General features: G+C 39.2%; 1 protein-coding gene across 3 annotated transcripts; it reads right to left on the bottom strand.

Moving 5' to 3' along the window:
* Positions 1–27,474, bottom strand: LOC117305266 (leucine-rich repeat-containing protein 27-like). Of its 3 annotated transcripts, none has more exons than XM_033790099.1 (13): positions 27,372–27,474; positions 20,799–20,984; positions 19,323–19,453; positions 19,153–19,211; positions 16,967–17,113; positions 15,394–15,682; positions 11,131–11,268; positions 9,701–9,789; positions 7,102–7,184; positions 6,478–6,554; positions 5,372–5,498; positions 1,036–1,067; positions 1–963 (listed from the first exon to the last, which is right to left on the bottom strand). In XM_033790099.1, exons 2-13 carry the CDS (start codon positions 20,967–20,969, stop codon positions 900–902), a joined length of 1,407 nt encoding a protein of 468 aa, XP_033645990.1. In that variant the 5' UTR covers positions 20,970–20,984; positions 27,372–27,474; the 3' UTR covers positions 1–899. The 3 variants fall into 3 exon arrangements, with proteins under 3 accessions (XP_033645990.1, XP_033645989.1, XP_033645991.1); XM_033790100.1 differs by lacking the exon at positions 1–963 and adding an exon at positions 4,608–4,653 and having other exon boundaries at positions 983–1,067; XM_033790098.1 differs by having other exon boundaries at positions 1–1,067.
* Between the last annotated feature and the right edge of the window lie 289 nt (positions 27,475–27,763).

The raw sequence follows: 27,763 nt of genomic DNA, 5'->3' as shown, positions 1-27,763 counted from the left end.
ACGACACGATGCCCCCGTACACTATCCGCATGCGTCGGCCGTCAGGCCGACGGCCTTGTAGGGTCTGTGTTGAAGCAACTGACCTCATTATTATAATAAGCTAAGTGTTCCCACGGTCAACTCATTACCATAATGCCCGCGAAAGGTACGAGACATGTTTACATCACACACCACCACCACGGACGCTCAGCGAGCATGATAGGGTCCAAAGGTCGTGATAAGGGAAGTGCGTGATTGGACGTCAAAATGAATAACTCATTTGCTTCACATCCTACTTGTCTGATAGGTCTGACGAAAGATATACATATTCATGAGCTGCATACTAGCATATCCTAGAGCCCCCCCATTTTGTTCCACTAGTGGATTTCTTTTTCAAGAAACACATTAAACCCGGAAGTTACAGACCCGACAAGGCTGTCGGCCCGACGGCCTCCGCATACAGTTAGTGGTACGAGTGCGGATGAATTGTGTCGAGGTATTGGTGAAGTATCCCCAGTAAATGCACGGAATCTGTACTCTAACTCCAGACGCCTGTGGTTCTATCGAGGTATTGGTGAAGTATCCCCAGTAAATGCACGGAATCTGTACTCTTACTCCAGACGCCTGTGGTTCTATCGAGGTATTGGTGAAGTATCCCCAGTAAATGCACGGAATCTGTACTCTAACTCCAGACGCATGTGGTTCTATCGAAATATTGGTGAAGTATCCCCAGTAAATGCACGGAATCTGTACTCTAACTCCAGACGCCTGTGGTTCTATCGAGGTATTGGTGAAGTATCCCCAGTAAATGCACGGAATCTGTACTCTAACTCCAGACGCCTGTGGTTCTATCGAGGTATTGGTGAAGTATCCCAAGTAAATGCACGGAATCTGTACTCTAACTCCAGACGCCTGTGGTTCTATCGAGGTATTGGTGAAGTATCCCCAGTAAACGCACGGAATCTGTACTCTAACTCCAGACGCCTGTGGTTCTATCGAGGTATTGGTGAAGTATCACCAGTAAATGCACGGAATCTGTACTCTAACTCCAGACGCCTGTGGTTTACTTCACGCTGAAGATCACTGGCCTGAAACAAAAATCAAAACAGTCGTTAATAGATTACTTTAAAGATTGACAAGCACACTTTGTGAAACTGAATATTAAGCACATAAAAGCAAGGTTCATACAACTTTATAAGGCAACCAAATCAACACAACACAGCAGCTACATACACGTAGGGTGCATTCGATTAGCTTCCCTGTGTCAACCCCGCGGTGCTCACTCGGATGAGCCCCTGACAAGAGATACACAATGTAATCGAACGATCACTCACCCTCTCCTGGTGAGGTCATGCACCTCAGCCAGCCCCAAGTGACCCGTTTCACAAGCAGGGCATTTGGGGCTGACCCGGGTGAGCCCCTGGAATGATGTCAAAGCTTTTAGAACCATGGAGGAAGTTCCTCCATGTTCGAACGTACCAGGGGCAGACCGGGGTCGACCCGGGGAAGCTAATTGAACGCACTCGTAGACAATAATGCCACATACATCCAGTCTTTAACCTTCATCAACTTTGATTGTAGATTTCACATGTAACACCCAATTGTTATTATTATTATAACACATGCATCCTGCAGACGATTTCACAAAACTTTATGCAACTGCGTAAGTCCACTTTTACATTGTTTGTTGTGCCATGAATGTTGCGCAATTGGACTTACACATTTGCGTTAAGTTTTGTGAAATCGGCTGCTGATGGTTTAAGAACGGGGTTTCACTGAAAAACGTGAACTTATTTAGTGGGACAGAACATTTGAATTTAAATTCAATTGCTATGATATAAACCATTCTGCTTTATGTACAACACACACCATATCAAACAAGACACATGAACATGCTATTAAGCCAGTGCAGAACAGAACTTAAGCTAATATTGTGGTTCCACAATATTAGTAAACACAAAGTATACACAAACAAATACATTTACTTTTAAGTATTATTTTGTGTGTTGATTAGAATGTTTGCTGCTTGATAAACATGATTAAATGACAAAATGAGTTACACAAACTGAGGGTTTTTATTTCAAATGTAAAGCCATTTGAGTCATAAGTTTTTTGGTCAATAATGATACTTGGGCTTTAAAGCACACCATACACAATCAGGCCTGATATGCTTCGTTTTTGAAAGGGCAAGGGCACCAAGGCATTTTCTTCTTGGTAAAGGGCACCCTAGAGATGAAATTGCAAATTTCTACTGGTGCATTTCAAGGGTACCAAGGCAATGACCAGGGGGCATGGAGGCAATCGCCTCCGTTGCCTCCGTGAAGTATCAGGCCTGCACAATTAATTCATAACTACATGTAGATCTCTTAGTTGTCGCTTGATGTTATCCTTCTGATTATCTGCCAACTCCATCAGCAACAAGCTAGACAAGGCATCCTATCTTTAGCCCTAAGATCTCCTCCCAAAAAAAACAAACTTCAAGATCTACATGTACCTATGTAACTAAAAATGTGCCCCTGCATGGTCACTCCATTGAAGCTGTCGATGACTTCATCTACCTTGGTAGCAAGAACATCGACACCTGAAGGACCGGGCACCAGACATTATTAGGAGGCTTGGTCATCGTCAGGAGACAGTCTCTTGTCAATGAGTAGAGCAAGCTAGTCAAAACGTTGAGACCAACTACAGTAAGAACTCACTCCATGGTAGTGCAATTATAATAGCGATCTTACTCGTAAGCTGATTTTCTACCTTCCGCCCAGGTAGTAGTTAAAAGCAGGACAGTTCTTTTTAGCACTGAGAAGTCTCCCCCAAATTCCGAAAAATCTACTCCTCAGTAGTAGAATTAAGCAAGACAGTTCTCTAAGAACAAACTTTACCTGGCAAGTAGATACACACATGGTGTTACCGCAAACCAAATATAAAGAAAGACAGTTCTCCAAGAACAAACTCTACCTGGCAAGTAGATACACACATGGTGTTACCGCAAACCAAATATAAAGAAAGACAGTTCTCTAAGAACAAACTCTACCTGGCAAGTTGATACACACATGGTGTTACTGCAAACCAAATATAAAGCAAGACAGTTCTCCAAGAACAAACTTTACCTGGCAAGTAGATACACACATGGTGTTACCGCAAACCAAATATAAAGAAAGACAGTTCTTTAAAGAACAAACTTTACCTGGCAAGTAGATACACACATGGTGTTACCGCAAACCAAATATATTTTGCTACCTCACCATCATACAATGCCTCTATGCCCATATATGGTCGTTATTATTATCCATCTTTATGTAGACTAATGAAACGTGAACCATTATACAATTGTTGCACGCTGTGACGGGGTCCATGGTGTTTTGTACACTCGAGGGGGAAAATGGCACCCGAGGCGAAGCGGAGGGTGCCATTTCCCCTCGAGGGTGTACAAAACCCATGGACCCCAGTCACAGCGTGCAACAATTGTTTTGTTAAACATTTGTATAGTTGTTATTCCTCTTCTCGAAAGTTCTGTTGTCATCTTCAAACATTATTACAACGGACTATTCAATGTTTAATAAGCAGACGAACAAGACACAATTCCCTCGAACCAGCGGTTGTTTCGAACACAGCGCTGGAAATCGACCAATGCCGGAAACGATCAAGGTTACCCGGCCCGTCGAGCCATGTAACATGCGTTTTTGTTGCGCGTCACATGATTGGCTCTCAACCAATCAAACTTCACAATTTGTTACCAAGGTATAACAAATTCCATTGAAGAATCAGGCAAAAGAAATAAGATGCTACTGAAGCATCTTAGGCATATATATAGACCATGAAACGAGGATGTCTGTAATAAGATCCATCAAACAATCACGTTGTGACTTTTTAGAACTACCGGTGTCTACAAGTGTAAGGTGAAGTAATGTGATCTTATCTCCAAATAATCCAGCCTAGAAAAGACCATAATGCAAGGGCATAGTTAAAAGTGTTGAGACAACATTCAAAGAGTTGTCAAACCTGGGTAATAAGGACAAATAGTTCACTTCTGGGAAAGGCAGTTTTGTACATGGAACGCAAACATTGTTTTGTTGTATTCCATAAGCGCCCGTAGGATAACTAATACCGACCAATAATCAACCATTATTTGGCTTTAGTTCACACATACTGCTAGACTGTCAATCAACATAAGTTTCCCTTGTGGTTTGTATTGATATCTGAAATAAAAAGTCGCATCCCCTTAAGGTGATCCCTGGCTGCCGCTTCCCAGGTTGTATCGTAATTTGGGTGTGATCCCTGGCTACACGGCAGTTAACGGTTGTAAAATGTATGGCTTTTGACTGGCACCCCCGAACAAAGGTAATGACAAAATATGGAGACCGCCAACATACAGTGTAGGGCTAGATAGCTCAGTTGGTAGAGCGCCGGCACGTTAATCCAAAGGTCGTTGATTCGAACCCCACTCTAGTCAATTCTTTGTTCAACAGCAAAAATCATCAATCAACATAAGTGTAACATTAAAAGGTTAAATCACTGCATGACACCACTTGACTTGTGCAACCAATGATTACAAATCACACTAACATTATCTCCACAAACACAAGTACCCAAACACCACTGCAAATAGTTTATACATGAATGTAACTTACAATTCAAGAGAGCTCAAAAGAGCTTGAGTTGAGAGAACTGACCCAGCTATAAGGTAAGAGTACAATCATTTTAATTTGAGCGCTTGGTGAGATGACTGAAGGCAAAACATTCAATAGACCCTTCCCATGAAATATGTCAATTGCACGTAGCGCGAGCGCACTAACGTTTTGGTTGGCAAAATGAGGGAACATCGCGCTGTTTTGTACACGGCTAAGGTGTGCATGACGCAGACGCGTTTGCGCGTCTGCTTAGTGCACAACTCTATGGCGTTTGCCAACCAACAGGGTCTGTACGCATGTGTGAATGTAATTAGCATATTTCATGGGAAGGGTCCATTGTCAAAGTAGTGACTTCATTAAAGACAGTGGACACTATTGGTAATTGTCACCAAAGACAAGTCTTCCCACTTGGTGTATCTCAACATATGCATAACATAACAAACCGGTGAAAATTTGAGCTCAACTGGTCGAAGTTGCGAGATAATAATGGAAGAAAAAACACCCTTGTCACACATATGTGTGCTTTCTCAGATGCTTCATTTCGAGACCTCAAAATCTAATTCTGAGGTCTCGAAATCAAATTCGTGGAAAATTACTTCTTTTTCAAAAACTATGTCACTTCAGAGGGAGCCGTTTCTCACAATGTTTTATACTATCGACCTCTCTCCATTACTCGTTACCAAGTAAGGTTTTATGCTAATTCTTATCTTGAGAAATTACCAATAGTGTCCACTGCCTTAAAGCATTATGTGATTGCTACTTACCATTTTAAGATCTTGTTTAGCTGATTCCATTTCCTCTTTAGGATTCCCACGAGGGCGTTGTTTTCTTTCCTGTACCTTGAGGGTGTGTCGTTTAATTCTCTCCATTAATTGACGATCCCTATCCGCCCTGTTATATCAAACATAACAAGATAATTCACTGCACATTCTTACTTCCTTTATGATTGACATGAATAAAAATAATACATCGATCCACATTTTAACAAAATTGCTTTTGATTTGCTACAAGAAATGATTGACAATCCTTTGTGATTGATACCCTATTGTGGAATTCAAAGTCTTCAACAATTATCAAACCTTATTATAAAGCAGTACATGTTACAACACAAGTAATGACATAAAAAGATTGTAAACACAAAGTGTCAAGGATTGTAAGACCTGAATTCAAGGGTTGATTATAATAACAATAATAATAATCATAATAAAACCAGCTCTTATATAGCGCAAATCCAAAAAAATGATCGTTGCGCTTTATACACAAACAAAAAGCAAATAATTATAATACACTAGAAAAAATAAGTTTGGAGGTTGCGTTTGAAAGCAGAAACTGTTGGAGAGGACCTTAGAGTAAGTGGTAATGTGTTCCAGAGAGTTGGCCCGAAAACACTGAACGATCCATCGCCTATCCGCCTGCTACTCTTTGGAATGGAAAGACGAGTAACGTCCCGGCTCAATCGCAGGCCTTCCCTAGATGGTACATGGGTGGCAATGCAGTCTTTCAGGTAGACAGGCGACAGATCGTTCAGAGCTTTGAGAATGTAGATTGTGTGCATTCAGTTGTCTTTAGGCACACCTTGTACATTCTAGTAGTCAGGCCAAACATATTGGTAAGAGTGACACAACCACTGACCAACCACTGGCAATCATGTACCAGAAACCTATAGAATTGGCCTAGAAAGGTGGTAATTATACAAAATGTGCAACATTTTTATTGCAACAATATTAAAAATACATTGACTGTTCCTTTTTACTAGGGCTTGCCTTTAGGGAATGACAGGGTTGTGATAAAATCAACAGTATGAATGGGGTTTAAACATTGAATTGATAAGACTCAAGCAAATTATAAGATTCAGAGAGTAAGTTCTTACCGAGCCTGCTCCATTTTCTTACTAGTGTCAGGATCCATCTTCTGCTTCATTGCTTCGTGTTTACTCTTTATTTCTTGCTACAATTTCAAAACCAGAATATTATGTCATTAGAAAGCAACAGTTTGCATGTATAACCTGATGGTGAAAAGTGCGGATGTGGTTGTTACAAGTATGTAGATAAGCTTTACAACTTAAAGCCAGTGGACACTACTGGTACTTTCTCAAAATAATTGTGAGCATAAAAACTTACTTGGTAACAAGTTATGGGGAGCTGTTGATAATATAAAACATTGTGAGAAACAGCTTCTTGAGACCTCAGAATGCTTTAGAGGTCCCGAAATCAAGCATCTGAAAGCACACAATTTTGTGTGCATTGGGTCTTTTTTCTTCTTTCATCATCACGCAACTTTGACGACCAATTGAGTTCAAATTTTCACATGTTGGTTATTTTGTGCTAATGTTGAGATACACGTGAGAAAACTGGTCTGTGACAATTACCAAAGGTGTCCAGAGTCTTTAAGTAATATTAACTATACAGAAAAACACTTTTCACAAGTTATTCGTCTGCACTGAACATCCTGAGATAAAATCAAACTATGGAAAATGACAATGAGTTAATATTACCTTGATTCTGTCTTCCTTTGATAAGACTTTCATGTAGTTTGGATCTGTATCATAAGGTGTCTTCAAGCTGGGATCAGTGAAATCTAAGAGATCAAACACACATTGACAAGTTGACTTATTACATTTCAAACATCAACACTTTTTGTATCAGGATGAATCACCTGTTTGTATGGAGTCATATTTCTTCACCAACCATACAATAACCAGTTTTAATTGCGTAGGCGTCACAAAGCGCTTGCAACAATATTACCCATGGTCACTTGGCATTAATTCATTCCTTAAACCATCTCAGCTCCCTGGTGGGGAGTATGCAGCCAGTGCACCGCTAACATGTGCTTCAATAAACTCATGCTCATACAGTCAAACAACTTAACTTATCAGATAAAACCTGATAACAGAAACAAATAAGTTTAGTATCGATTATTAATTTCCCTTCAGTATCTTTCAAATTAGTATAATTTTATTCTTATTTTTTGTTTTACTCAAGTTTAAATTAAATAACGATGCTATTAACTGATAAAAACAGATGATGAAACACACAAACAACATTAACAGTTTCCACATTTTGGACAACAAAACAAAATATTTATTGAAACAGGGCAACTTTGTGCACTCAGTTATTGTCAAGTATCATTAATCTGACAACCATGGACCCTTTTCATGAAATATGTAAATTGCAAAGCACGTGCACACTAACATTTTGGTTGGCAAAAATGAGGAAACATTGTGCTGTTTTGTACACGGGTAATGGCTGCGTGACGCAGACGTGATTAAACGTCTGCTTAGTGCACAACTCTATTGCGTTTGCCAACCAACCGATCTGTATGCATGCATGTGCTATGAAAAGGGTCCATCATCACTGGCTTCACTCGACTGCCCTTCCATTCCTGTCAGGCTGTAACAAGTCAACATTGATACCTTATTGATGTCACCTACAAAATATACAAATACAATTCACAATACAAAAACACAACTCATCAACAACATAGACCTTTGTCTGGTGTGGCCATCTTGATTTACTCCATTCCAACTCACTGTAACCAAACTGAGGCTGGACGAAATAATAGTCTGGTGCCATGTTTGTGCAATGAGTGTTAGCATTTATTACTGTAACGGAAACAGGGAACATGGCCAAGATGGCAACAGCCTGATACAGGTCTATAGAAGACATGGCCTGGCCATGTGTTCTTAAACAAGTCAATACAGTGGAAGCAATGGCTTTTCGAAAACATACATGTAACAATTCATGAACAATCAAAACATGCTCAACTTGTAACACAATCACTGGTGCATCAACAAACACTGTGACCAATACATGTATTTATTTACCCTTGTATTTCCATGGCATACCTGTAATTATGATAATAAAAGAATTGATTAATTTCATAAAGCTTCTTGTTGAGTAATTCCTTTCGTCTGTGACTATTATTTCTCAAAATACATTGTGAAAGACTTTCCTACCTCATGTCATGAAGTTTTATATGCAGACAGTTTTATTTGTATTCACTACAAATGTATGCCCTATACATAAGTGAATCAATGTGTGGTGAAGAGGTTTTCATAGTGGTTTAATCCCAACGAGGCCTGGTTCTTGATAATTTTACAGTGACAAAGTCGAGGTAAATTATCACGAACCAGGCCTCGGTGGGTTTAAACCACTGGTGGAAAACCGATTCAACACACTTTGATTCCCATTCATAAATACCTTTTCGGTCAAAAAACATCAACACTTTTGGTCAAAAAGTAAAATAAATGCAAAAATTAAAATTTTTCAATGATTTCTCTCAACACAACACCCCTCCAGCTACATGTATGAAATGGTAAGGCCCAGTCAATGCTGTGCGCGTATCGCGTGATGTGGCACAACTGTCTCGGCCGTTGCTCTCGACCAATAGGAATGAAAAAACTGTCTTATAAGCACAGGTGCAAACTCGCGTGTTACGCCCATGTTTCAACACTTTTTACTAGTCATAAACAAAGGTTTATACACACCCACGTGACGCGCTCTCCACCAATAGGAATAGCGAAACTGTCTGAGGTATTTATGAATGTATATTTACATTTCATAACACTGAAAGCATGAGGGTATACTACTTGCCGTCAACTCGCAATCAACTCAACCAATAAACATTTAAAATTCACAAAAGAGGCATGTTCATAAGCTTTTTTTAGGTTACATTTCGGTTATATTTACTACATTTATTTGAGTTTTGTTCTCGTGAAAAAATGACCGCGAAGCAGCAAAGCCATCGACCGCCATCTTGCTTTTTCAGGGCTTGTACAACATGGAAAACAGAGGGCGCTTTCCAGAAAACGGAATAGTCTTGGCCCAAGACGTCAATTATCAGTCCGCATAGTGTATTATGTACTGCACTTTGTGTAAATTGATTGCTAACAACTTGGGTCATCAATACCAGCCATCTGCGTAGTGGTTGAGTTGACGCCAAGTAGTAGGACCTAAGCATGATTGCCAATACCATGTTACAAGTTTTTTTTGTGGCACAAATAACTAAAATCTTTGTACATGTATAAGCAGTAATATTTAAGATAAGAATCAAATGGGATTATTTGATGCCAATATTGACTACTTAGTCCTTACCTTGCTGTGCATTTTTGATCGCTTTGATGTAATGTTTCCGCTGCATTTCTTTAGTTTCAGTGCGCCAATCATCTAACAATTGTTGATCTCTGCAATCAAATATCCATCACAGTCAAATCATCAGATACAGCTATCTTTGAATCCTTAATGTTATCAATGGGATACTTTCTGGGACGATAGAGGGCAGCAGATATACCGGGTAAATCCATTGTTCTCAGAATTATGCGCATGTTCAGAACTACGTAAACAATAGAAATTTACCCGGTATGTCTGCTGCCACCTAGCGTTGGAAAGTCTCCTATTGTTTGTAAGCATACATGGTATAAAGCCTAGAAACATTTCATCTGCTGTGTGAAGACAGCTTATTAGTCTTTAGCCTTTTCGAAACCATGGCTTCAGCATTGGATTCAGCTTCAGGCTCTGTTCTCTCGTCTGAAGTCCTGAGCGCGTACGCAAAGCACGCGCAAATTGTCCAAACAACCTACATTAGCTAGGCTGAGCCTAATCAAAGCCGAAGCTGTGGTTCGAAAAGGACTTAAGTTAGAGTTCAATGTATATAAAGATAAAGGTGTAATAGATAAAGATAATAATAATAATAATAATAACCGTATTTATAACGAGCCTTTTGCCAAAGGATACAAAGCGCCAGGTATTATTACTGCAAGGAGTGGGGCGAATTTTGAGATATAAGACCTAATCCTTTTCGATAAGTGCACTGGGTTCTTTTACATGCGTTTATACAACACATAGGACCAACGGTTTTACGTCCCATCTGAAGGACGAAGCAATGGTAATGTGTCTTGCTTAAGGACAAAGTGTCAAGGCTGGGGATTCGAACCCACACTCTGCTGAATTCGGAGCTCATAACCGCTCGGCCACAACACTTCCACAGATGAGCTTAAACACACACTGATGCATTGTCCTTGATCTTTCATCATGTCTGTTCTGGGTTGGCCAAATACTCTGTTCTAGGTTGGCCAAATAACTCTTTAGATCTTAACGCTCTGTTTACCCATGGATATGATGTGTCTTGAACTAATGTTGTTCTTTTTTATTGCAAGTATTAATGCAACACGATACAAGATGACACTGCTCTAGAATTGCAAAGGTGATTTTTTTTTTTTTTCACAGAACTCGGATAAGTACCGAGTACACAATTCTAACACACATCGGTGGATATGGGTAAAAACCAAAATTAACATTCTTTATCCCGATGCAAATTTAATGTCTATTAAGGTTCTATTTGTTCTTACTTTCTCCTTTGTTCAGTCTGTTCTGGGTTGGCCAAAAGCTCTGTTCTGGGTTGGCCTATAATAATTCTTTAGATCTTTACGCTGTTTTCCCATGGATATGATGCGTCTTGAACTAATTTTGTTCATTATTATTACAAGTATAATTGCAACATGATATAAGATTCTATTTGTTCTTACTTTCTTCTTTGTTCAATGAGCATTTGTTTCTGCTGAAGCTCTCTGAGTTTAGCCAGTCGTTTTTCTTCTGCCATGCGAGATTCAAGAGGGTCAAGTAATGGGGGAGTCCGCACTCGCTTTCGCCTCTTCTTCTTACGCCTGAAATTAAAATCCATAACATTTCAATACTGTGGCTACAAGACATTCCAGACATTGCTGTACATCATGCTTATATTGAACTCACTGAAATGGATCTTCTTTTGAATCATAAGTTTCAGTTCTATCATCATGAAAGTATCCAGGCAATAGAGAATGTAACAAGAACAATGGTAAACATGGTAAACTAGAAGTACATATAAAGGCTAAATAAGACTTGTGACTTCCAGTAAACGGTTCAACCATTTCTATAGCCATTCCAATCTGAACTATGAGCCGAGATACAACCCTAAGACCAATTGCTTTATAGTGGGGAAGCCACCGCAGAAACAATGAATGCCAGATAGTGGGGAAGCCACCGCAGAAACAATGAATGCCAGATAGTGGGGAAGCCACCGCAGAAACAATGAATGCCAGATAGTGGGGAAGCCACCGCAGAAACAATGAATGCCAGATAGTGGGGAAGCCACCGCAGAAACAATGAATGCCAGATAGTGGGGAAGCCACCGCAGAAACAATGAATGCCAGATAGTGGGGAAGCCACCGCAGAAACAATGAATGCCAGATAGTGGGGAAGCCACCGCAGAAACATTGAATGCCAGGCTCAGTCATTGGAATGTGTACTCAGTTCACCTATGTAATTCATGACTGGGCAACACTTCTTACCAAGTCACACCACATTGACCATGTCATCCTCTTTCATTACTTTAGCAAAGCTTTGGACCTCATATATCGATCCATCCCAAGACATTGGCAACATCGGTAACATCTTGGGATACTCTTTAGGCCAAATAAAAAAAATACCAGTTGATCGTCCGGATTAATAAACAAAAGAGGAGGATGCAGGCCTTTATATTTATTATTTTAAATTATTTTTCCAAGATGGCCACAGGCCACTAATTCTTCAGTTAGAACCAACCGCAAACTTATTTGATATCTATTTGTTGCATGGGGACCTGTCGTCTTAACAGGGTAAGATTATCACACTTAAAGGGTTTGCTGGTAGGCATTCACTAATATTGTTTTATTTTTACAAAAATCAAAGAAGAAAAAAAATAGTAAAAAAAAGAATGCGGCTCCAAAAAAGCATGCGGGTGGGGACGATCAACTGTTTTCATTTTTGATTTGGCCTTATATATCTAGCAATGTACATGTGCACATTATGCAGTGTGTCTTGATGCACACCAGTCACATGCCCAAAGGGAGGTGTACATCATAATGGCTCTCTATCTATTGGAAATTGCTGCAGAATTCTATCTCTTGTCTTCGTGCTGCAGAACTCTCCCTTGTTGTGCCATAAATCCTGTCTGTTTGGGGAACATGTATAACAGCCTACCCTGTCATACACTGCTGGACACTACTAAAATATCAACAAAGATGACTTTTTTTTCGCAGGACTCAGGGAAGTACTACATACAGTGCTGACACGTATCGGTGTGAGGGTAAAAACCAAAATTAATATTCTTTATCCCCCATATGCAAGTTTAACATACATTGTTGCGGTACCCCTGCCAAACATTGGATTTTAACTGCCTCTAGCTACCGGCAACGTAGTCTAGTTGGTAAGACACTGGTCTAGAATTGCAAGGGTCGTGGGTTCGAATCCCACCCGAGTAATATGCCTGTGACTATGTTCACAGGACTCGGGAAAGTATTGAGTATACAGTGCTGTCATACATTGGTGTACGTATGGGTAAAAAACAACCAAATGAATACAGATGACATGGGCTATTTGAGAATACATATAATCAAATGATCCCTTATGACACAACAACAGGACAACGGCTGCCATAAACCCAAACTCTCAAATCATGTTATGGATGTACCTAGAATCCCAAAGTTTGACTTGCTGGCTGGGTCTGCATCCAGATTACTGACGCATTGTGCAAGATCATGGGATGGTGTTTAAACTCAAAACATCCTATATACTGTTTGACTGGGTGTTTCAATGGTGTTTCAATGTGCATCGAGGGGTTTATACTGGCTATGGTCATTGAAGTGTTGTGCTTAATCTCACAATATTGCAAAACGTTGATGTTTGTAGATTGCTTGTGGACTGTGCATTGAGTGTTACCTAGCTAGCACAGTGATGAGAATGATCATACTGACTCACACCCCTTCTGCATGATGATCAGTGAAATAAAATACTGTGCATTGAGAGTGCCAACTGACAGTGTGATGATTGATGTAGTTTATCAAGTCTTTTGTAAGACTGACCTAGTTTAGTGATGTATAAAGTGAGAAGGTGCTTGTTGATATAATACTCACAGCATCCTAGTACTAGGTAATCCTCTATGTCCGATTCTTAATTCAGAAGAGCCTTCTATCAAGCTGCATGTCATCAAGATGGTCAACAATTGCTTTATCCATATTGCACACAACATACTACTATATCAAGAAACCTTTAGTATCCAACCGGGCAGATCGTTTGCTCAAGGATTTGAGTTATATTTTGAAATGTATCCAGAGTGTCACGGCCGAGTGGTTAAGAGCATCGAATTCAAGTTCTGGTGCTAATTCACCGGAGTGTGGGTTCGAATCCCGATCGTGACACTTGTGTCCTTGAGCAAGATACTTGACTATAATTGCTTCTCTTCACCCAGGGGTATAAATGGGTACCAGCGAGGGTAGAGGTTGATATTGTGAATGAAAAGCTTTCGGAGCGCCACGGCAGCTCAGGGCTGTATACTCCCTAATGGGAGCTGAGAAAGATTAAAGGGATGTTTATTGGCCCAATGACCAGGGGACTAATGTAAAGCGCATTGATACGGTTTATTGTGAAATGCGCTATATAAGAATTTGTTATTATTATTATTATTATTATTATGATGTCATAGGGCCAGGTTGAAACCCAGTGTCATTTTGTCTTTTGTATTTAAGTAAATAATCCAAATGTTAAACACTACTCAGCTTCCCTTGTCTGTCAATATGACCTCACATTCTTACATAACATTTGTGTTAAGCAGCAACAGCTTACGTTATTTGTTTCCTGTAAAGCAGTGCTTTTTTAAGTGCCGGACAAACATCCACTATCCAACAAACATATAGCTTGAGTGACAACACTTGATTAAAACCTATCAATTTGTTGACAATTGATGCAATGATAATGAAATTCTCACAGGTATAATGTTAGTTAGAGAGGAACCAAAATGTCTCTCCCTGCACTGGATTCTTATATAATATGAATATCTGGTGTTATAATTCGGTTGTTATAATTTTGTTTCTTATTTTTTAATTTGTCCATATATTTTCATGTTCAGCGCCCTATAGAGCATGTCTACATGATCAGGGCACTTTATAAGTTTGGGTATCATTATTATTATTGTCTTTTATTATCTGCACTAGAAAGGAGTCCTTGATAAAAACAGCACTGCAAAGCGTCCAATAACTGTCTATATTGGACTCCAATATTAAGTTGTGGAGAATCACGTCATAAAACACATAACAATATAATAGATGACATGTGACAAAATGTTCTACCAATCAAACGACAAGGATCTGTGTGTACAAACAGTCATAATACAAGACTGCAAACAATGAAATCCGAACACCCACCTGTGCTGTTAAGAACGATTATTCATTTTTGTCTCATGTTGGGAGTCGGGTAATATATTCATTATCACATGCCTGCATGTGGAATATGGCAAAATAAAGCTTGTCTGTACTCCACATCCAATAAGGCTGAACATTTAACAAACTGAAGCGATACATTTGTCCATATTCTATTTGTGTACGAAGTATAGTACATGAAGTTTAAAAAACACGTTGCCTTGGATCAGGAGAAGTCGGTTTTAAAAAGCATTTGAAATCGTTTGTTATGAAATGCAAAAGGTTAGAAAGTAGAATATAATGATCCACACAAGTATCACTCCAAACACTGTTTTCCTTTTACGTTGCAAACTAACACGGTCGGCCATTTTATGGAGTCGAAATTTTGACTCAACAAAATGGCAGACCGTGTTTCTTAGCGTCATACAAGGAAAAATTTCGAGACATGTCTGCGTGTATAGTTAAACTCGACTTTAAAATTATCTATGTAACTTTTTGCATTTAATAACAAATGGCTTCAAACGCTTTTTAAAGACCAACTCGGCGGATCCAAGGCAACGTGTCCCTTTAACAACTTACTTGTCTCTCCCAAGCACACCTAGTGCACCGGCTCGTTTGAATTTCTCATACTGAAGTTGGCGATACTCTTCATATGACATGTGCCGATGTAATGAGACAGATGTTGGTCTTGGGAATTCTAGATCCTCTGTACTCCCCACTGAGTGTATAGAATGATGACTACCTGACTGCAGCTTCCTGCTTTGTCTCATCATCTGCTCCTCATTACCTTCACTACCATGGCAATCTCCATCACTCTCGGAAGAATTGCGGACTGAGTCACTCAAATGAAGGTCTTCAAGCTGTATATCTAAACCATACAATCAAGACATGAAGTCAGTCATTTAGACTGACACTCCACTGTGATCAGAGACAAAGTACAGAATGTTTGATCCAAACAAATGGAAACAATTTGAGTTTACTTTAAAAGAATAGAAATGGATAAGACTTCATTAACGTTTAGAAAAAAACTCAAAGTGTAAAGCCCGGTTCATACTTCTTGAGAATGCGATGCGAAATTGACATGAATTTGAGGTCATAACCAACCTTTCGCTGCGATATTCGCAAGTGAGTTGAGCAGAGTTGAACTGCTGCGAATTATTCGTTGCAAATTTGTGACGTCAACACTCGCTTTGCATCCGCATTTGCAGGAAGTATGATCCTACCAAATACCTTAATGAATGATTTATTATATTATCAGTTTGAACGTTCTACTTACATAATGTAGTGTGGAAGCTTCTATGTGTAACTGCCATAATTAGACAACTTGGAAAACAAATTGGCTTTCCATCTATTCAAACACTTGTTTGTCTTTCTAGGCAATTCAACATTTTTTCTAGTTTGGCGAATGCATGTCAGCATTTTAGCCAACTATTCGGTACATGTGCATGTCTTGTGCACAAAAATCAATCGTGTTCAGTATTGCCAAATGTTGGTTATTTCAGTGTTCAGTAAAGCTGCGTTCTACCATCAGTATTCATGAATTCTTATCATGTTCTTATAAAAGACGTGATATTTGGTCCTCAGGAAAAAGTAGGAATAATTTGTTGAATCCAAGAGCTGACCTTACACTGGCTATTTAATCACAACTTTTCCCAAGGAAAAAAAAAAAATCGAAAATCAGACTAATTTTAGGAAGAATATCATGCCTGTTTTCAGGTTATAAACAAAACCCGCTGCCAAAACATAGGATTCGAACTGCCTGTAGCTACCGGGTAACCTCGGTAGTCTAGTTGGTAAGACACTGCTCTAGAATTGCAAGGGTCGTGGGTTCGAATCCCACCCGAGTAACATGCCTGTGATATTTTTTCACAGGACTCAGGAAAGTGCTGAGTATAAAGTGCTAACACACATTGGTGTATGGGTAAAAACCAAAATTAATAAAACAAGTTGCCTCAATCTGTTAAGGCCGGTTTATAATCGGACGGGGGATGGTCGCTAAAAAACACTGAGTTTATAGTCATCGCTGACAATATAAATTGTGTTTTTTATGATCCCGTGTCAAGATTTCCATCGTGTGACCATCGTGCGACCATTGCATGCCCATCTATAAACCAGCCTGAAATAAGATGATTGTATGTGTTACCCTAGTTACCTGCAGACATAAGACGTCTATCTCTTACACCACTAGCATCTCTCAGGTATCTCAAGATCTCCTTCACTCCTCTTTCCAGTACTTTAGGAGGAGGAAACTCAAGTGGATTTCTCTGTAGATTCAATCCTGTCAGTGTTTTCACAAAACCTGCACCAATCAAAACATTGTTAACACAGCTGCAATTTTTTTTTTTTAATGAAACAAAAAGGTAGTGGACCAATCTCTACTTAGTAATTGTTGTAGGTTGCACATCTGCTGTTTATTCTTTCTCACTACACAGTTTTGCAATACATATAACTGCATAAAACAATAGCATTTATTACAGAAGGTCAGTGGAACTTACTGGAGGAGAGAATATACTTTTCAATGGCTCAAGGAAGAGCACAAAAACTATGACTAAATTCCACCACTATTTTGATTTCCACATCTGTCATCTCTTTATTGGAAACACACGACTGCATAAGGATATTACCATGGTCATTGTTTATATGGAGTACAAACACTGCTTTGTTGTTTGCTTGAAACAAACTTTGACTTCTAGTACTAGGTAGTGACATTCATCATGCTCAGGGATCCAACTAGGAGATTATTAATGAAGGTCTGTGTTCCAAGTGACTTCATTTTGTATCAGAGCACTTTCTTTTCCTTTTTACAGAAAGATGTTGACAGCAAATAACCTTTGAGGTTCTGATAAGTTCATCACTGTAAGGTTGATTAATAGTTTCTCCCACTGATGTGTACCAACTTACAACATGCATTGCTGCAACTGTGTGGTAGCTTGAAATGGACATCTGCCATGTCTAACCAGTGTATAAATAGAATATTATCCACAAGGATCACATAGTGTGATTTCCATTTCATAGCACTGCTGTATGTTACTGTAAACATAGAAAAAGACATGTTAAAGGCAGTGGACACTATTGGTAATTTTTAAAGACTAGCCTTCACAGTACAGTTGGTGTATCTCAACATATGCATAAAATAACAAACCTGTGAAAATTTGAGCTCAATCGGTCATCGGAGTTGCGAGATAATAATGAAAGAAAAATAACCCTTGCAACACGAAGTTGTGTGCGTTTAGATGGTTGATTTCGAGACCTCAAGTTCTAAACTTGAGGTCTCGTAATCAAACTCGTGGAAAATTACTTCTTTCTCGAAAACTATGGCACTTCAGAGTGAGCCGTTTCTCACAATGTTTTATACCATCAACCTCTCCCAATTACTCGCCACCAAGAAAGGTTTTATGCCAATAATTATTTTGAGTAATTACCAATAGTGTATACTGCCTTTAATCTACCAGCGCTCACTGTCAAGCAAATGACGAATGTAAATCCATGGTGACTCAAAGGTGCAAGCTAGCAGCCTCATTTTCATTCTAGCCTGTGAAGAACACCGTTGAAGTACAATTACTCTTGCAATTCTGCTAGCGTAAGCCCATTTCAAAATCTAGGTAGCCTGCACGAGCATGCATGACAAACTGTGTGTTTAAAGAGCCTTCCAAGGCGTTTTCATGCAGTATAATTTCTGAAGATTCTGAAGATTCTAAAGAACATTGTTGTGACCGTTAAGCAGTTTAAAATTGGCCCAGGGCAAAATTTCATCAAACATGTTAGCAGCCGTTTTGTGCTTACGGAGCATCCCTTAGCAGCATTTATATTTCATATAGCTGTTTACCGTAAGCAAGGGTAAATACTTGATAACTCGCGGTAATGTAACAATGCAAATCCGTGGTGAACATGCATGCTCACCGTAACATTTCCTGCTTACTTGAGAAATCATCGTGAAATAATCAAATGCTTACGCACATTTTTTAACTATGGTATACACTGATCCGAGGGTCCATATCTGTGAACCCAGGGGCCAATTTCATAGAGCTGCTTAAGCACAAAATTTTGCTTTAGCAAAAAATTCATTGCTTAGTAATATCAGATTACCGGCCAAAACTCCACTCAATTGTAATGCTAAGTAAACAACAGCTTAATACTAGTCATAAGCAATGTATATGGCAGGAAATTTTGGCCAGTAACATGTGTAAAATAAGCGAGCTATTTTCGTGCTTAAGCAAATTTTTTGCTTTAAAGCAGCTCTATGAAATTGGCCCCATATCTGTGAACCCAGATCTTTATTGGGTCTTCCATTACACTCGTACACTATCTAATACTAAACACTCTGAATATTATGCTTACCTAGTTCACATGGCAACTCTTTCAGTTGATTACCTTCAAGAAGTAGAGTCTTCAAACATCTACAATCAAAATAAAAACAAATTAAAGCAGACAGTAAGTATTTATTCAAACTTCAAATTTTAAAGTTGTTTCTGTAATGTTTTACACTTTATAACAACCGTGCAACTTACCCATGCTCCTTGATGGATGTTGGCACCTCCTTTAACCGATTGTTTCTCAAATCAAGCCACTTCAGATTAACCAGCATTTCAAACAACTCACTTGGAACATGACTTATGTCATTACCCTCCAAATAAACATACTGTCAACAAAAAATAACAACAAACAATTAGAAAAATCAAAATAGGTTTTAATTCTAGGATTTCAAAAACTGGCTAAATTGTTTGTTTATTGAAAACACAAAAAAAGGAACACTTGTTTTGGCTATTTAAAGGCAGTGGACACTATTGGTAATTGTCAAAGGCTAGCCTCCACAGTTGGTGTATCTCAACATATGCATAAAATAACTAACCTGTGAAAATTTGAGCTCAATCGGTCATCGAAGTTGCGAGATAGTAATGAAAGAAAAAAACACCCTTGCCACATGATGTTGTGTGCGTTTAGATGGTTGATTTCGAGACCTCAAGTTCTAAATCTGAGGTCTCGAAATCAAATTCGTGGAAAATTACTTCTTTCTCAAAAACTATGGCACTTCAGAGGGACCCGTTTCTCACAATGTTGTATACCATCAACCTCTCCCCATTACTCGTCACCAAGAAAAGTTTTATGCTAATAGTTATTTTGAGTAATTACCAATAGTGTCCACTGCCTTTAAGGTTGTGAATCGGGCATGGATTTGAACTACACAGGCATCCGTTGCCATCATTTTAATTTTGGTGCTCCATGTAAGTTTAAAACAAACTTCTCAACAAAGTTAGGTTCAAGCCTGTAAAGTGAACAGAAACTCTGGGCCAAACAAAGTGCATTTCTATAGTCTGATAGTGCATAACACCTACAAAAGAAAGTCTCAAAGCGCCCAGAAGAACAATAGAATAATTATGTATACACGATGAATTGGAGAGAAATATTTTGAGAAGAGTCTTGAAACTTGAGATAGTGGTAGCTTGTTTGATGTGTAGAGTGAATCATGTCAATTGCACTTGTTGGACAAAATTAAACAAAGTGTAATGATAATTATGCTGAGAATTGCCTACAAATGTTCTAACTAAATCTATAACATAAATTCCAATAAAGCGGCAATCAACACTTTGTATATAAAACTTTTGAGTCGTGTTTCGTTCGGAAAAGAACAGGTGGTCACATTTAGTTCAATATTGAGCAGGCAATAATTTACTTGAACAAGTTTAGAGTGATGATTGCAGCTTTGAAATTTAACTCGACATGGGCCCAATTTCATAGAGCTGCTAGCTAAGCATAAACATTTGCTTATTATGAAATTTCTTCGTTGATAAAAACAGGATTACCAACCAAATTTCCATGTGTTGCACATTGCTTGTTACTGGTATTCAGATGTTGTTTGGTTATCCTGAAACTCATGTGAAAATTTGTGGTTGCCAATCCTGTTTTATCAAGGCAACAATGTCATGCTAAGAAAATTTGTGTGCTTAGCAGCTCTATGAAATTGGGCCTTGCTGTTATTGCAGTACCTCTACATGCTGCAGAAGAAACACTTGATGAGGGATATGGGTCAGACCTCTCCTGCTGATATCTAGTGTTATTGAACCCAAAGCATTAGCTACTGCTATCACATTAAGAACCTCTTCATCAATACACTCTCTCTCTGAAGTAAGCTCAGATAGGTCATCATCTCCGGCCATTGTGGTTCAACACACCTAACAATGCAAACAATCATTTGTTATTGTTAATCTATTGTACTTTAAGCTGTATTTAGATCTACTCGGCAGCATTTCACCAGGCCAGGCCCGTAACCAGGACTTTTTTTTGGGGGGGGGGGGGGGGTGGCGTTGAATATGAAAAAAGGTCCATCGGTGCGTTAGGGTTAGAATACGGCGTGTGAAGGGCTAAAGTAACAGCCTGGCCCACAAGCGAAGTGAGGTTTTCTAACACAAACAGTCACTAACGTTAACTTGTATAGTAGATGATGAAGACCCTGATTAAGTACAAATCCCAAACTTCTATATTATGATGAGCTCATATGTTCGTTTTTATTAAAATTGGAACCCAGTGCAGTGTATAATGTACACATGTGTGCATGAGTAGCACAGACTGTCTAAATAACTTTATTTCTATTATGGTTTCATTCAAAAATTAGTCTGAACACTGGCTTTAAAGGCAGTGGATACTATTGGTAATTACTCAAAATAATTATTAGCATAAAACCTTTCTTGGTGACGAGTAATGGGGAGAGGTTGATGGTTTAAAACATTGTGAGAAACGGCTCCCTCTGAAGTTGCATAGTTTTTGAGAAAGAAGTAATTTTTCACGAATTTGATTTCGAGACCTCAGATTTAGAACTTGAGGTCTCGAAATCAACCATTTAAACGCACACAACTTCGTGTGACAAGGGTGTTTTTTTCTTTCATTGTTATCTCGCAACTTCAATGACCAATTGAGCTCAAATTTTCACAGGTTAGTTATTTTATGCATATATTGAGATACACCAACTGTGAAGGCTAGTCTTTGACAATCACCAATAGTGTCCACTGCCTTTAAGATAAAGTCTATAGACGATGTGACCTATGTTTACATTCAAACCGCCCTCTGTTGACAAAACACTACATACGTCATGTTTCGCCGGGCACTGAGTTGCGTAGTCAAAGTAAGATTGCGTACACTTTCTAGCTGGCTGCCAAAACACAAAGGTTTTGCCCGGCGGTATGCGCGCGAATCATGTTATGGTTTTCGTGTGACGTCAGAGGTCACATCGTCTATAGATCCTTGTTGAAAAAGTGGTGGAATTGATCTGTTTTCGCTTTATCTTCTGGTTCCAAATCAAATTGTGGTCAAGTCAAATATTGTTGGTTTTCAAGACCTCTTTGATATAGATTGTAAAGCTCCATTGTTGGCCAATTATAGCCCCAACATTTCAAGTTTTAACAAATATTCTTAGGCCCTATGTATTTAGAATCTCTCAAATGAGAAGGAACTCATACATGATTCCTAATCATGTGTGTGAAATAAAAAATGATTCATATTTTCATGAATGATGAGGTCATCACATTTTTAAATTTTTTTATGTGACAATGGAAACAATTAAAGCTTGTACAAACTTAAAACTTACTATGTACATAGGCAATAGTGCGTAGAAAACCTAAAGCCAATCTCACACAAACATATTGCATTTGTGAAGAAAAAAAGGAGTTGTTTAAAAATTGTGATACAAGTTTAACTATAAAAATTAACATCACGTTGTAGAACAAGTCATCTTTATGGTTCAATGTTCTTGAACTACGTCATCACGTAACGTCCAACCGAACACCGTGTTTTTGTAATTAACAAAAATTCTATGTCTTGTTTTTTATGTTGAGTTTAGTTCAGCACAATCCCATGATGGGGCTTTAATGTGGCACTATCCATAGACATGCTAGACCCAGTTCAGCTACTACTGGGTCTGAGTAGCCATAGTTCCTCTTTTGACTTTGTGGCCAAGCATTACTATTTACTAAGTGTAATACTCCAAGATTGCCAACAACGATTCAGTTTGAGTTTTTTGTTTGACACAAAAGTGGGACAGGAGTGTTGTTGAGACAGACGTCTAGAAACTAATAATAAGGCTCCCCTTAAAAGTGTCTTGTTATTATTATGGTTGAAGTATTGCTTTTTACTTTGACATAAGTGTGCATACGGGTACCAGAGTGATTTTGGGGGGATGAACCTCCCATTACTGTGGTCATTAGAATTATTTAAAAAAAATATGCTGTCCCTACATAACAGGAGCTAAATCCGAGAATTATAACATTACTTTCCCAGGGTGCGTTCAATTAAAAGCTTCCCCAGGTCGACCCCATTGTGCCCTGGTACTTTCGAATAGCTTTGATATGTCATTGCAGGAGCTCACCAGGGTCAGCCGCAAGTGCCCTGCTTGTGGAGTGGGTCACTTTGGGGCTGGCCCCAGGTGCATGACGTGACATCACGACGTGAGGGTGAGAGATTGTTCGATTAGCTCTTGTTCAATTAGCGCTTACGATGACGATTCCCCGCTTGACGTGCGTGCAAGCACCAAATTTCTGCACTAGCCTTCTAAGCGTAGAATGCCTAGTAACATGGAGTACGCACGCGCAGAAGCCCAAATTTGCCGCTAACCTGTGAAATACGCTTGCACAGAATTCCCTGTTTACGGTAAGCAGAGCCATGAAATTGGGCCCTGCTTACTAGATCAAAGAACTGATGAGCCGCGGCCGAGTCGGACTAAACCATTCTGTATAAGGGGTGTTACAGGGCAGTGTGGCACTGGCAGTGCGTGGGCGTTGTCCATTTACAATACCTATACGGCTTGTTATTAGAAGAGCGCCCTCACGAGGCCGTGTGTAACAAGTAAATGTTGTATGCAGGCGGCCATGTTTTAAGGCGATACACACTTAACTGTACTAAATGAGCTACAGCAATAAAAGCATTAAATCAAGTTCAATCTTCAGCCATCTGGCCTCCTGAATTATTACATGGTGTCAGAAGTAAACTACAGTGAATAGATGGATAGCATCAAGCAACCAGATAGCCTTTGCCTGGAGGGAAATGTCTCTGAAAACTGGCGTAAGTGGAAACAACGATTTCATTTGTACATGACAGCCTCGGGGATGGCAGACAAACCGATGTATGTCAGATGCTGCACGTTGTTGCACACTATTGGAGAAGAAGCACTTGAAATATACAATACATTTGACTTTGATAATGAAGATAACAAAAAGAAGCTAGATGTTCTGTTGACAAAATTCACAGATTACTTTGAGCCGCAAAAGAATGTGACTTATGAGAGGCACAAGTTCAACACTCGTACGCAAATGCAGGGAGAACACTTTGATATTTTTGTCACGGATCTGAAGAAGAAAGCCCAGACATGTGAGTTTGGAAACCTTGGAGATAGCCTCATTAAGGACAGAATTGTTGTTGGGATTATTGAGGATAGTACTAGAGCACGACTTCTTCGCGAGAAGAACTTAACCTTGCAGCGAGCCATTGAAATCTGCCGAGCAGCTGAAATCAGTAAATCACAGATAGGAGACATGGCTGCTGGAGTTAAGAGCACTACCACAGTAAATGCACTGTACAAACAGAAAAGCAAAGGAAAATGAGGTATGCCCACAAATGCGGCGACTCGTCAGTCAACCTTTAACAACCCTGATCCAGAAAGGCGATCTTGCAAATACTGTGGTAGGCAACATGAAAGAGGTCAGTGCCCAGCGTACGGTAAGACATGTGGAAATTGTGGGAAACAAAACCACTTTGAAAAAGTCTGCATGTCGCGTTCAAAGGATGCTAAACCAACATTTTGAAGGAATGACGCACGAACACAAAAGATACATGGAATTAATGACTATTCTGATACCGATGATGATGAGTTCTTTGTAGATGTAGTTGGCCTAGAAAAGAGCAACAAGGCAAATACACCTGACTGGATGATCAATCTCAAAATAATGAACCGCACTGTCAGATTCAAGGTACATGTAGATACAGGTGCACAATGTAACGTTGTTCCGGAATGTGTGCACACCAAGATTTGCAACAAACTGCAACGCTCCAATGAAAGACTGGTGTCATTTTCAGGTGACAGAATGAAGCCCATCGGAAAATGCACCATGTTGTGTGAACGCAAGAGCAAGCTCTTTGACATTGAATTCCAAGTTTTGCCTGGTGAAGTTCAACCAATTATGTGGCTTAAAGCTTGTGAGCGTCTTGGTCTTATCAAGCGTATTGACATACTTGAGAAAAATCCAAACGCGGAAATGCTACGCAAATACGATGTATTCGAGGGCCTGGGATGCCTTGAAGGGGAACACCATCTGTATATTAAACCAGATGCAGTGCCAGTTATTCATGCACCACGGAAAGTACCAGTCGCTATTCGGGATAAGGTGTTCCTGGCTGGATTGGCAGCATATTGCGCCACAGCACCTTGTTAACCATTACATTGTGCTTAAGGATTAGGTCTTATATTATCTCAGAAATCGCCCCCACTCCTTGCAGTAATAATACCTGGCGCTTTGTATCCTTTGGCAAAAAGGCGCGTTATAAATACGGTTATTATTATTATTACATCGTACAAACCGCTGATGGACATCAGTATCGACGAAACAGACGAGACATCAGAGCTTCATATCGCAAGGATCAAGAACAAACTCTGAACATTGACTCTGATTCAGAACAGACTCACAATCTGAATGACACGGTGCAGGAAACACCACCGCATGTCATCACAACTAGGTCTGGCCGGACAGTCAAACCTCCACTATACTTGGAACAATATGTTACTTAGTTGTTGCCGCCAACAGTAACTACTGGTTCTGCAAGAATTTGTTGATTTTTTTTTCACAAAAAGAAAACCCAGAACAAAAACAAACAGTAGTAGGAAAAAAAAAACACAAAAAAAAAGGTGTTCAAAGAAAGTTGGTTTTTATTTCTCATTGTAAGGATTTGTTTAAAAAAAAAAAATCTTTCGGCAAGTAAATGTTTATTGTTTGGCTTTCTTTAAAAGAAAAAGGAAGATGTTGTAATACGGCTTGTTATTAGAAGAGCGCCCTCACGAGGCCGTGTGTAACAAGTAAATGTTGTATGCAGGCGGCCATGTTTTAAGGCGATACACACTTAACTGTACTAAATGAGCTACAGCAATAAAAGCATTAAATCAAGTTCAATCTTCAGCCATCTGGCCTCCTGAATGATTACACTGTACACGCAAGCTTGCACGCAAGCTTGCACGCACTGCCTTGTTGTATTTATAACACCCCTTTCACAGAATTGTTTAGTCCAACTCGGCCGCGGCTCGGCATCTCATCAATCCATCAGCTGGTACACGCAGTTCAGTGCTTGGTGACCCCAAAAAGAAAGCGTTTAGCATATCATATCGTAGCGTCATACGTTATCGACCCTCATATGTTTTCGGTCTTCAACTTTGATTCCCGTTTACCGCGAGATTGTGCAAGCTGCACCGGTGACAGAAGCTATGCAGTTTACTCACAGTCTGTATTTTCATCAGGCTTAATCATGCTGAGAAAAAAGTTTCCTGTCGTTGGTTATGCTCAAACATTTATAAAATGATTGATTTTTGGTACTAATCACTAGTGCATTATTATGCCAACATTCAAATGAGTCAAAGAAACATCATCCAACCTCAAAAGTTCAAAACAAAATTACTATCTGCTAGATTGAGTTTCATTCTGCTTTAGTCACTAGATGGATCACGTGAGGTGGTTACTATTTGGGATTCTATGGTGTGCCAATATGGGGAAAATATTAAAATATTTTTTTGATTTACTGAATACTGTAATAAATTCCGATTAGCGTAATAAATATTAAGTCTACATTAAAGAGAAAATATCATAGATTGGTTTCTTATCTCCTGAAACCAAACATTACTGGTCTGAAATGGGGGAAAACGGATTGTTATGAAGTGTGTGTGTTTCAAAGGGGGGTGGGGTGTTTTACTTTCATGCCTTATGAAATCTCTGGATTCTAATATAGGCCTAGTACTTTAGTTTTTTAGTAGCCAAAATGCCTTAGGACAAAAACGTAATTAAATTTGTAAAGTAGTAATTGAATAATATTTTTGATTTATTTTGCACGCCATACTAGCTTCTGAATATTAAATAAAATACCAACCAATGAAAGGTGTGAAAACATGTGACGTTGCTCCAATGTCGTGCATCATGTGCATTCACAAGCACTGTTGTTGTGTTATGGTGGACTGTCTCTCGAGTCTCGCAACGTAAAACCAAAACTTGAAAAATGTCAACACACGATGAAGTGTAATTGTTATTGTTAAAAAATTGGACAGATGATCTGAAAAAAAAAAATTATTTTTTGATTGTGAACAATTTTCCTGTTATCCTACTGAAAACACATGACACCAGGATATTACATTGAGAAGTCAAAAAACGGGCGATTCTGAGGCTCACGTCACGGGGAGCATTTTTTAAAGTTTCTAGGGGGAGCTAGGTCATGTATTGTTTGTAGGTAGCTAGCCTTGTTTTAATTTTCTAACCTACACATACATTACATCATCGTCTTTTTATTCATTATTTCTCAATAGATAGTTTCATACTTACAAGTTGCAATATCTTACAAAATTCACCTCATCAACACAATCTCGCTGGTTTTACATCCGCCATACTGGAATGATACCCAGACGTCAAGTAAGGCTGGGTGTACACTGTACATTTGACGGCTGCTTCGCTTTGCGCGATTTGTTGCTATGGGGCGACCGGGGCGACGTTTAAATAGGCTTGGTTCCTACCTCGTTCCCAGGTAGGAGTGATCGATCTCGCCCATAAAGTTATAGACCTTTCTTTTGCAACGTAACAGCCCGAGTTTTTGCCAACCCAGATTGGAAAACTATGGAAAGCCGTAAGTGCAAATTAAGAAAAGATCGCTATTTTTGGTAACAATATAACAAAATTTGTTGATTTTGTTAAAAACAAAACAAATAATTATGAGAGGT

The sequence above is a fragment of the Asterias rubens genome, chromosome 22 (assembly GCF_902459465.1).
Source record: "Asterias rubens chromosome 22, eAstRub1.3, whole genome shotgun sequence".
NCBI classification, from domain to species: Eukaryota; Metazoa; Echinodermata; class Asteroidea; order Forcipulatida; family Asteriidae; genus Asterias; species Asterias rubens.
The sequence above is the reverse complement of the archived record's forward strand: the minus strand, read 5'-3'. Positions and strand labels throughout refer to the sequence as shown.